Source organism: Balaenoptera acutorostrata, chromosome 4 (assembly GCF_949987535.1).
Source record: "Balaenoptera acutorostrata chromosome 4, mBalAcu1.1, whole genome shotgun sequence".
In the NCBI taxonomy this organism is placed as follows: domain Eukaryota; kingdom Metazoa; phylum Chordata; class Mammalia; order Artiodactyla; family Balaenopteridae; genus Balaenoptera; species Balaenoptera acutorostrata.
Window position 1 is genome coordinate 95,695,462 of NC_080067.1, and position 12,404 is coordinate 95,707,865.

The following is a 12,404-nucleotide window of genomic DNA, read 5'->3' on the forward strand; positions in this document are numbered from 1 at the left end:
GAGGATTCCAGGGAAAACGAATTTGAGTCCTTTTTCTGATTCTGACCTTGTTATTTCCTCTGGTTAAGTTACTTAGTTTTCTTTTACATCTCTTTCTAAAGTTGAGCAAAATGGATTGCCCTAATAATCAAAGAAAGTGAAAAGTATTTACACACTGCTTAAAAAATGAATAATAATGCTTTATATAATGATTTTTACAATGTACAGTGCAAGTTTATCTGTTTTACCTGTTAACCCTCATAACAAACTTATAAAGTAGGTATTACTATCCTCACTATATGGCTTAGAAAAATGAGTTTCAGCCTAGTGCAAAGAAAACTAGTAAGTGGCTCAATCTGGACTTGAACTCGGAACTCTCAACTTCATATACAGTGCTCTTTCTGTTCCACCACAATTCCTTTATAAGTGTTTTCTGCTGTTTGCACAATGTAAACGTTCTAGAACCAAACATTATAGACCCAACTTAGGGCCATTACCTCATTAAAGAGTAATTAATATAGAATTGGGCTTTTGGTTTCTACTTTAATTTTAGCGGCAAAGAATTCAATTTAGTTATATGACTTTAGGCAAATATAAATAATACAAATATATTTTGGGTTTTTTTGTTTTGTTTTGTTTTTTGCTGTTTTGTTTGTTTGTTTGTTTGGCCATGCTGCATGGCTTGAGGGATCTTAGTTCCCTGACCAGGGATCTAATGCTGGCCCCGGTAGAGAAAGCGCCAAGCCCTAACCACTGGACTGCCAGGGAACTCCCAATAATACAAGTATATTTTTGAAGACTATAAATTTATCACTGTTCTCTACCCTTAAAATAGAAACTATCCTTAAAATTATATAGTTGTCCTTTCTTTTTATTAAGTGATTCTATTTATGTCCTTTATGTGAATATACGTCACAATATTTCTATTCATAAGAGTATAAACTTCTGAAGGGAAGAGGACAAATTAATAGAAATCAATAAGTAAAGCAACTAGCAGAGTATTTCCTACAAAGACCTGTTTAATAAATGGTGATGATAAACAAATAGTGAGGAGAAAAGCATCAGCGAGAACAGGAAAAAAAAAATGAAGGGAGAAAAAAAGAGGGGGAAGGATGTGATCAGGAAGAAATGAAGAGGAAAGAGGGAAAATAGAGGAAAGAGTAGAGGAGGATATGCTGTAGTAAAGTTTTTAAGGAAGAACAAATATAATACCTGGTCATTTTCACCTGGATATTTTAAATTCTTGAACTTTTTCCAACAAATTTTATGGAAGTAAACACAACAGCTTTTACTGCACATTAACTGAAAAAATCCCTGGAAAAGAATAAAAGCTGCTGATAAGAAATAGTAATCCATGTAGATATAGAAAATACCACCTTAAGTCATTTTTTAAATTATTCTATAACTAGATGAGCTTTAGATGGCATTGAAAATTTATCAACAGATCACTGGTAATCAAAGAACTATACAAGTCATTTTTATATCACTAAAGACAAAAAAATAGGCAATAATTTGAATAAGTTAATGTAATATTTTCCATATGCTGTATACAACAAAATATCAGAAACTTGGTGAGTGACCTTTGTAGATGAACATGCTGTCTGCCCCACTTCACCTCAACTTTTACATTTTTCTTTCAGCCCCAATTCCATACCATTATTCCCCAAAACTTCTTTGTCACCAATCACCAGACCTTAGATTGCTATCTTGGTGAGAAATGGCTCCTGAGCTACTGCATTATCCCAAGGTATAGATTTCTTGTCTTTCCTAGTGTGCCCTCCCTGGGAACCACAGTCCTGCCTCCTTTAAATAGGTACACTGCTTAGATGACAAAAATCTAAATTTTGTGGCCAAGACTTCCTGCTGCTACATGCTATCCATTTGACTGGAACCCTGATGCCTCCCTGGGAAACCACAGGACCTTATCACCATGTCACCGAAACCAGGACTGACCCTGACCTGCCCCGAGCACTGCACTTCACCAGGCCTACACTTCCCAATATCCATCTTACCCTAATGAATAGATCTTGGCTTTCTCCTCCTTCCCATCTATGCCATTTGCTCTATACATCATGCTTTTCAACTCAGATTTCCAATCTTGTAGAAGTAGTCAGATTTACACTGATGATCACATCTCAGCTTATCTTGTGATTTTCCACAGTCTTATTCTGATAGATCCAGGGAGAACTAGACTTGAAGTACTTTGATTGTTGAATTTCTTCAAATCAAGGCTGGTTATGTGTGTGTGTGTCCCACCCAAGGCCCACAGAAGAAATAATGATCCTTACTTAGTAACATAATTCTTGAGGAGTGACAACCTTTCTCCTTAGTAAAATGCTAATATTCTCAACGTGTAACATTTCTAACTATGAAGAATATTTTAGATAATTTCCATTATATGATTACAAGAATATTTGTTATAACTTCAGAAACTTGTGAATATTACAAAAACCCTAGCAAAGCCAATTCATTCTTTTACTGACTCAAAGAATATAAATATTTCCTGATCACAATGAATCTAAGCTCTGAGACATTCAAACAGCTTCTCAACTGCATTATCACTGTAATTAAACTAAGTACTTTTTAAACAATATTTTGATGCATGATAATATAATAATTTTTATCTAAGTTTAACTTTACAATCACATTTTTAAAATACTCAGTTAATTGGTAATTATAGTACCTTATAATTGGTGTTCTTTAAAATGTCAGCTTCACAAGATCGCTCACAATCTAGATAACTGCAAATGGTCTGCTTCATTATATTACCCTCAGTTGTCTTGATGAAATTGTTAAGAAGGTCCTAAATTTTAAAAATAAAAATAAATCTCATGAATCAGTAATAAAAAGACTACAACACTTACCTTACCTTAAGTTATATTTCCATTTCATATCCTTTTTTGAAGGTGTTGTATATATTTTTTAAAAATAGTTATAGAACCTATTTCCCTCATTCAAAGTAAACAATACATAGAAAGGCCCTAAATAAGAAATACTACACTTCTTATTGAATACAAACATGGAGAAAGGAGAAAAGTCTATGTTCAAAGCTATACGTCTACTCTTCATTCTAACTCATAACACCTAGCATGTTCCTAACAAGAATTTCTTGCTCTGATATAAATACAGAGAGACAAGAAATCATTGGAAACCCGAGAGTCCTTGATAGAACTGGCCCCCAAGATACCATGTTGGCCGTGGAACTACTGTAGTGGTGCAACAAGCTGCTCAGCCAGAAGGGGCAGAGGCAGGGTACAGAAGTATGTTTCCAGTGTTCAGAGTTACAACTTGGAATGCAATTTCCATATTTTAAAATGCTAGTTAAAGGTTTGTGAAACACATTATCAAGTCTAAGTTAAACAGGTCCTTAATACTGTCCCTTAGAGGGACATACCCATATATATTGAGGGTATAAGACATGATAAAATAAGCCTCTACAGACTATTTTACAAATCAAGTCAGCATTTGTAACATTTGTTTAATGGCATTCAGAATTTTATGAGGAATAAAAATGTTTTGATCAAGTTGACTAGAAAATTTTAAGTATCAAGAGAGAAATAAAGAAGCAGTGTTCAAGGACCTATCAATATGAAAGTAGTATATCCTGTGAGGATAACCAATAGTCAAGTGGAGATGCTGAAAACAAAGGGATAGGACTCATAGTAGGTATATAATTACTGTGGTTTCACATATCTGACACTTAATAGTTCAATATTGATCTGTGAGTCTCCTAACAAAATCTGTTCCTTGTTCCTTACTCCTCATCTTCTGCCTCAGTCACTGATATTCACTCATTCAATAAATATTTACTGAGTGTCTGTTATGGGCCAGGTTGTTATGAATGTTAAGGGATGTTAAGGATACAGCAGTGAACTTAGCAGGTTAATACTTAGTCCTCATGGGACTTACATCAATTTCATCTACCACAATCTATTTAGGTTCAAGCCAGTAGTCTTGAAGTCATCCATTGTATAGTTATTCCATCACCCTTTACATGCAATATATCAGCAAGTACTGTTGCGTCTTCTCCCAGAATATACGGCAAATTTTTCTAATTCTCTCTCCATTGCTACCACTCTATGTCTTACCTACATTACTGACTATAACAACTGCCTAACTGGTCCGCCTCTTCCTTGCCTACTGCGTTCAAAGCACTCTCTGCAAAAAAACAAAAGATCATTGTCAATTCCTTGCTTAAAACTCTTCAATGGCTTCCCACTACCTAAAACAAAATCCAGAACCCTTACCAAGACTGACTGCAAGGTCCCGCAGAACCTGCAGAATCTGAACCCAGTACACCTAGCCATCTCTGGTCCACCTCTTCACATTCATCTCTAGTCTCACTCACTATAAAATTCATGATTTTATATTTTCAGTTCCTCAAGTTTGCCCTTCAAGGCCTGAGGGCCTTTCCACATTCAATTCTGTTTACCTAGAATGCTCTTACCCAACTCTTTACAGAGCTAGTTCCATTCTCAACCTTCTACTTCCAACTTAAATATCACCTCCCAGAGAGGCCTTTCCTAACCACTACACATAGATACCCATACACATTTATGCATATATACATATAGACAAATATGGATATATGCAGGTATACAAGTGTATGTCTGTGTGTTCTCCATTTTCTCTGTCCCAGTCCCTTGTTTTTCTTTAGAACACTAACTACAATTTGTAACTATTTTATTAATATCTTTTTACTTTCTGAACTCCTCCCTTACCATAAATACAGAAACTCTTCAAAGTCCTAAATTCTATAAGTCATATTTTACTATAATTTGATTATAACACCCCACTGTTTAAAAGTTTTGAGGGGTTTCACATGACCCTCAAGATACAGTCTGAGCTCCTTACTTGGTTTATAAAGCCTTACATGATCTAGCTAACATTACCTTTAACATTTACCTCTAAAATTCATGAAAAAAGGACAGGATTTTTTTTTTTTTTGAAAAAAAGTAACATTCATAACAACAAGAAAACTCTTGGTAGATGATAGCTGAAATAATCATTGAAATCAAAAATTCAATAGAAGGATAGAAACAAGGGTAATGTTGAAAATAATAACAATATGAAGGGACACTCCCCTGCTAGGGTGCCAGCAACTCTAGGAGTACAATCTCCCCCCCAACAGGGTGAGTTCATCTAAGGAGACACATGAGGATAGGAGCAACTGGGGCAGGGCAGGCCTCTGGTGGTACTCACCTGGAACTCCTCAGTGCCAGATAAAGGGGTACAGGCCAGCCCTCTAAGTTTTCTTAAAGAAAAACTAATCACAATGTTTGGGAAGTAGGACTTTTGGTGGGCTGACAGGCATAGGGACCGCTTATAACAGATTAAGAACATGCTGGCCTAGAGTCAGAGCATGATCATGGAAGCATTCTGCTCTATTGGACATTAAACCTTTAGTTATTGGATTTTAACTTAAGAAGTATGGAGAGAGAGGGCTGGAGGAGAGTCCAGGGCATCTGGAATGGTGGCTGGTTACCCAACTATTTTTGAAGCAGCCACTATTTTCTAAGCAATATGGAAATATTTTAACATTATAAGAACTAATATGATAGCACTAGTGTATACTGGCTGAATATTAGCTCTATGCAAAAAAGATGAAGAAAATCTCCTAGAAAGTAGAAAAGACAAAAAATTAGGAACTTCCCTGGTGGTCCAGTGGTTAAGACTCCATGCTCCCAATGCAGGGGGCCCTGGTTCGATCCCTGGTCTGGGAACTAGATCCCATATGCCGCAACTAAAGATCCCACATGCCGCGGAAGACCGGCACAGCCAAATAAATTAATAAATATTTAAAACAGAAAAGACAAAAAATAAAAATTAGCAGAGAAATAAGAAAACCAGAAATTCAGTCCAGGATGTCAAGTATCTGAATAAAAGACATTTCAAAAAGAAAAGAGAAAATGAAGAAGAAATCATCAAATAAATAAAAAAAGAAAATGTCCCAGAACCAAAAAACGTAAGTTCAGAACACTAGGAATATACAGAATATCCTAAAAATTCCCAGAAAAAAAAAATAGGTTATAACAAAAGATTGATAATCAGAACATCAAATTTCTCAAAAATACTACTCTTGGAAGTTAAAAGATAACAGAAACACAATTTTAAAAACTGAAGGAAAATGATTTTCAACCTACAATTTTATGCCCAGGCAAGATATAAACAAAGTGTACAAAGGATAAATTATTTTGAGACTTGAAAGATCTCAAAAAATTTATCTCCCAAGCAAGTACCCTTTTCCAGGAAGCTGCTGGATGAGTTGCACCACCAAAACAAGGGATTATACGTAGAAAAAGGAAAACTTGAGATCCAAGAAATAGAGGATCTACAAAGGAAAGGGGTGAGGGTATTCCCAGGAATAGAGTAAAGGGAAACCCTAAGGCCAATTTAATAAAAACGTATAACTATTAGTAGGATGGGGAAGTGAAGTGTGTTGTGTGAAGGAGATGTATAAGGAAGCTACTAAACCCTCCTCTTCCACAGTGGGAAGTCAAAGATAATATCTAAGATGGAGAAATTTTTTAAATAGCAGTATAGCTTTTTAAAAATACAGGTAAATATCAAAGGAAAATGCCTAGAGGGTTGGAAGAAGTTACCCATAGTCAGGAACTACAATTAGAGATGATGAACCACAGACCGTTAATTTTTAAGCCTTTTAATATTACTTGACAAACTGCATACATGTATTACTTTGCAAAAAATAAAAATAAGAAAGTTTGGATAAGAAATAAAAATATTTTAGAAGGAGAAGGAAAAAAAAGAAAAACAACCGGGCTTCCCTGGGGGCGCAGTGGTTGAGAATCTGCCTGCCAATGCAGGGGACACGGGTTCGAGCCCTGGTCTGGGAAGATCCCACATGCCGCGGAGCAACTAGGCCCGTGAGCCACAACTACTGAGCCTGCGCGTCTGGAGCCTGTGCTCCGCAACAAGAGAGGTCGCGATAGTGAGAGGCCCACGCACCGCGATGAAGAGTGGCCCCCGCTTGCCGCAACTAGAGAAAGCCCTCGCACAGAAACGAAGACCCAACACAGCCAAAAATAAATAAATAAATAATTTAAAAAAAAAAGAAAAACAACCAAGACCAGGTAGGGGCTGCTCCAGGTAAACACAGAAATTCAATATTTTTCAAAAATGTATAAAATTACTACTTTATTAGGTCAAAGTTAAAAGTCATATGATTATCCTGGCCAACACCAAAGACTGCCTGCTTATTCTATTGATTACTGAGAGAGGTACATTAAAATATTCCACTGTGACTGGGAAGTCTTCTATTTCTCCTTTTAGTTCTACCAGTTTTTGTCCCAGGTATTTTGAGGCTATATTATTAGGTATATACAAACTTTGAGTTGTTACAGCTTCCTAGAAAACTGAATTTTTTATTTTTATAAAACATCCCTCTTTATTTTGAGGAATGCATTTGGCCTTAAAGTCAGCTAAAATATAAGGATCCAGAAAGGTTTAAAGTAAAAGTTTGGAAGAAGAATGTCATTCAAACGTTAACCAAAAGAAGCCGAGTGTAGCTATTTTCATATTAAACAAATAAAAAGTGACTAACATGGCTTACCAGATGAGTAAAAATTACCCAAAAGGTAAAAAATATCCAGAGGGTGTGGGGAAATGGAAACTCTCATAGGCTGTCTTAAGAATATAAACTGGTTACACACTTTCTGGGAGGAAATGTGGAAACATACATGAATAACTGTACAAGTGTATAAACACTTCACAATTCCACCTTTAGAAATTTATACTAAGGGAATGATGTGAGAAATACAAAAAGATCACTTTCCATAAAATAGTGAAAAACTAGAATGTTTAGGATAAACTAAATCTTCAATAGCAGGGAATTGGTTAAGCAAATTAAAAGCACAGTTTAAGATGGACTATGATAAAATTATACTATATAATAATCTACTTGCTGGGAAATTCACAGTAATATATATTTTCATACTATAAATCAATGTGTATAACATCACACCAATTTACTAAAAATAAAAGGTAAAGAGTGTTTATACATGTGTGTATGGAAAGATATAAATGAAAATACTAACAATGGTTTCTCCATTTGAAGAAATATATGGATGAATTTTACTTTTATCTTTGGCATTTTTACATTTTTCAAGTTTTTTGATGTAAGCATTTAGTACTTTTAAAATTTAAATCAACAGCAAAATAATGGTAAATATAGTTAGGAAAAAGAAGTTAATTATTACATTTAGCTGTAGCCATGTGAAGTACTGAACTAGTACAGCTTTTAATCTTGTTATTTGGAAACGCTAACACATCCACCTCATTTCTCTCTGCTTGTTGAATCATACTAACATTCTGCACTAGATAATGGAATCAAGGTTGTTTCTCATACAAAAAGCTAATGCCCAACAAAAGAATGTGTTTGCTATAGAATGACATAGTTAACATAAACTGCAGTTTATCAAAGATGATTCTGATTAGCCACAGATGAAATGTTATTCTTAAATAATTTCTTACTTTAAAAGTTGTAGGTAAATCTTCATCTTCCATAGGATCTATGTCAAACCAATGATCATCTGTATCTCCTGTTTCTTGTAAGCTTTTATGAAATTCTAGCAGTCCTGCATTATATCTGCAAGGCATTTTAAAATAGAGTTAGTTTGAACAGGACTCTGTAAGTAGACAGTTTACCAATTAGACAACAAGCGACCCTTTTTTTTTTTTTTGTGGTAAGTAGGATGGTGATAACCTCTGGCATGCTATAGAAATACAAACACTAGGACTCTCACCTGTGGTAGATTGGGATGAAATACAGGTGGAAGGGGAGGCAATAGATTATGTAGTAGCTCAAGCTTGAACATTATGGGGGCCATGGTAATTAAAGGGACTGTAGAGTTGGTTGGCTTTTTTTTTACTGTCTTGGAAGCCTTGAAGAAAGAAAATGGCACAGGTCAGCCAACTATTGACTCCGGACACAATGAAAGACAGAGGCCTCTGAGGGCACCATTTAAAGAGACCCTCATCTCCTACAGACATAAAGATAACCTGTGCTGAAAATCAGGCCCAGATTTAATCACAAAGTGGAACAAACTGCAAAAGAAACCAAATACACAGCCTCAACAGGACTACTACTATCAACTAAGGATACTCCATGAAAGTTAAAAGGCCGCTTTGGTAACGTTTCAAAAACCTTGACCAACTCTAAACATAAAGGCAGACCATGCTGAAAATGAGGCCCAGTATTTAATCACAAGAGTAGAACAACAACAAAAACCAAAAGCATAGCCTCAACAGAAATATTGTACTATCAGGACTCTGATAGGGAACAAGTAGACCATGCAAAAATATGATCTGAGGTACATGTCTCAAAAGATGATACTCTTCCTTCTCAAAATCCTCTCTTATATCTGCTCATTGCCTACAGACAAAAAAATCTAGGATCAAGTATAAGCAAAGCCCAAGTGGGAAAACAGAGGAAGAAAAAGCTTATTCACCATAAGCATTGTAGAACTTGACTACTATGTACTGGCAGGAACATGTCTGGGAGTGGATCTTAAGAGTGCTGAACCAATGGTCAAATATATACCTTGATAGGGAAATATATATTGATATGGGGCAACTCTTCCATAATTCAGCATTTACTTTCCTAGCAAGGACACCCAAAGCCAGTCCTAACATGCTGCTGAGAAGGCTACTTGAAGCTTGGAAACCACAATGGCCTCTAGTAATTGAGGTGGAAATGTTGAAAATTTCTTGGCAGAGTATTAAAGAAAGCTCAAGGAGGTAAAGATGTTAGAATGGACTTACTGCATAAGACAATAGAATCCATCACTAGACAATGTTCCCTAGAAAGGCCCAGAAGACATTCCATCCATTAATGTAATAAGAAATACAGGGGCTTCCCTGGTGGCGCAGTGGTTGAGAATCTGCCTGCTAATGCAGGAGACACGGGTTCGAGCCCTGGTCTGGGAAGATCCCACATGCCACGGAGCAGCTGGGCCCGTGAGCCACAGCTGCTGAGCCTGCGCGTCTGGAGCCTGTGCCCCGCAACGGGAGGGGCCGCGATAGTGAAAGGCCCGCGCACCGCGATGAAGAGCGGTCCCCGCACCGCGATGAAGAGTGGCCCCCACTTGCCGCAACTAGAGAAAGCCCTCGCACGAACCGAAGACCCAGCACAGCCAAAAATAAATAAATAAATAAATAAATAAATAAAATTTTAAAAAAAAAAAAAAAGAAAGAAATACAGAGTGAGAAGGACATCAGTGTCTTTGAGCAGCTCAGTGGTGGCTGTTCTCTATAGGCCAGGGATGAAAGTAAATGATGCTGCCAGACGACTGGGCTTTCTAGTGTCAATGATTTGGGAAATTGATTTCTTTCCAATGCCCATCAATAAGGAAAATAAACAGTAGTTCACATATCTGAGGAAAGGACAGCAGTACAGATTCTCTGTCTTGTCTTAGAGCTATGTTAATTCTCTCCAGAATATAGACTAAGGGGATTCTGATCATCCTGACATTCTGCAAAACATCACACTAGCCAACTACATTGATGACATCATGCTAACCAACAGTAAGTGGGACATCTCTGGACACTAAAAACCAGGCATGCCAGAGGATAGAAGATCAACCTTACAAAGAATCAAGGAACTACCATATAAGTGATGCTTTTAGGGATTCAATGGTTGGGCCCAGCAGTAATCCTTCATAAGGATTTGCATAAGTAAGTTTTGCCTAATTCACCCTTCAGATCCCAGCCAAACATTTCCTCAAGGAGACTTCTGATTCCCAGAAAGACATTGGGGTTCCAATAAAGACTATTTTTTCATTATATTTTCCTTCATAGCACTTTATCACATTTCATAATTGATTATTTATATAACTGATTATTTGATTAAGGTCTATAACGTTCACTATACTGTCAGTTACATGAGGACAGGAACTATCTATTTTGTAAACCATTTTATCCCCAACACCTAAAGCAGTCTCTAAAATATGGTAAATGTTTAGCAAATAAAATGAATGAATGATGCTACAAATGGCTAAGGATCTACATATGGGAAGTGAACAGATGGTCCATAAACATTCTCCTGTACAATTTCACTAAGTGTGTAATACCCAATACTCCCAGACTCAGAATTTGGACCCTTTCAATGAGTTATAAGCTCATTTATAACTTAAATACCTATTCCAAGCGGTGATAACATTAATAACTACAACCATTAATTATCTATTAAGAATAGCATTTTTGTGTCCTGGGCACTGTTAATCACTTTATGAGGTGGGCACTATTATTAGTTCCAAAGATAAGGCTTAGCGACATTAAATTTCCTAGAGTCATATATTAGATAAGTGGTAGAAAATGTATTTGAACCCAGGCCTATCAGACTCCAAAGCCTATGTTCCTAATGCCTATGCTATACCACCTTTTATTGCCATGGCCTATTAAGTTTGATACTTAATATTCTCAAGTACATTAAAGAAATTATCTATAGAATCAGTGATGGAGAAAAGAATCAGTAGAGCACAAATGTCATGATCCCTGGTATATTGTACAAACTTTATTCCCATTACATAATGCTAAAAGTTGATAGGCAAGATCTACCCATTAATTAAAATCCTTACCTCTTCTGAGCACATCGAAGTAAACCACGTCCAAAATAAACTAAAGACATAAAGTTTTCACAAATTTCATTTTCTTGGATCACCATCTTCATCACCAGAAATTTATTCTCAGCTTCTATACAATCCTGTAGCAACATAAAGCTAGGTTTGGCTGATGTAAAAGCCATTTTTTTCCTTTTACAATAAACAGTTATTTCCCAAACTGGAGAAGTTAGGGCAGCTTTAATATTGATCCAGTCATTTATTCATATCTCTAATACATCTCTGTATATAATCCCATAAATAATGTACTCAGTGCTTTAGTTATTTACAAAAGAACTAAAGATCTTTAACCAGTGTTTCAAAGTGAATATTAAAACAACAAAAATCTTTACATCTAAAACTGACAAATATTACTAGCCAAAATAAGGGCTCTTCTGATGACTATGGGAACATAGTTCTTTATAATTCTTCCTAATTTTTCATTCTAATTGGAGCACAAATCTTCCTAGTTTTTCAAATAGGAAATAAGTGACTTTTTGACCACACTTATAGTCTCTTTTGAGGAATGACCACCTTGATCATAAGCAATATAGGTTTAGAAGTAAACTACAGAATCAGTTCTAATAAATGTTTTAGTTATCATTATTAAAACAGGCACAGTAGCCCCGGTCTCCCTGGGAAAAAAAATGCTGCATGGCCTCATTTTAAAATATTCTCTAGCACATCACACTAAATAATTAGCATTATGTGAAATTATTTAAAGTGGAAATGTTTTCAGTTTGGTGCTTATAAATTCTACTTCACCTAATTAACAAGTCAGATTTATTTATTTATGAAACCAAGTAGAGA

At 35.9% G+C, this 12,404-nt stretch overlaps 1 protein-coding gene across 10 annotated transcripts in view; it reads right to left on the bottom strand.

The window, feature by feature from the left end:
• Positions 1-12,404, bottom strand: part of DZIP3 (DAZ interacting zinc finger protein 3) — a 118,689-nt gene that overhangs the window by 75,992 nt on the left and 30,293 nt on the right. For 9 of the 10 annotated variants that reach the window (XR_451429.2, XM_028167707.2, XM_057545321.1 and 6 more), the window contains 4 exons: positions 11,574-11,698; positions 8,470-8,584; positions 2,663-2,782; positions 1,192-1,293 (listed from right to left, as the gene is read on the bottom strand). Coding sequence is in view for 9 of the 10 variants with exons in the window: in XM_028167707.2 (XP_028023508.2) it covers positions 1,192-1,293; positions 2,663-2,782; positions 8,470-8,584; positions 11,574-11,698 (462 nt within the window). In the remaining variant the exon portion in view is untranslated. Of the gene's footprint in view, positions 1-1,191; positions 1,294-2,662; positions 2,783-8,469; positions 8,585-8,741; positions 8,834-11,573; positions 11,699-12,404 lie in introns of those variants that run through there. The other variant, XM_007187137.2, reaches the window with a different exon arrangement.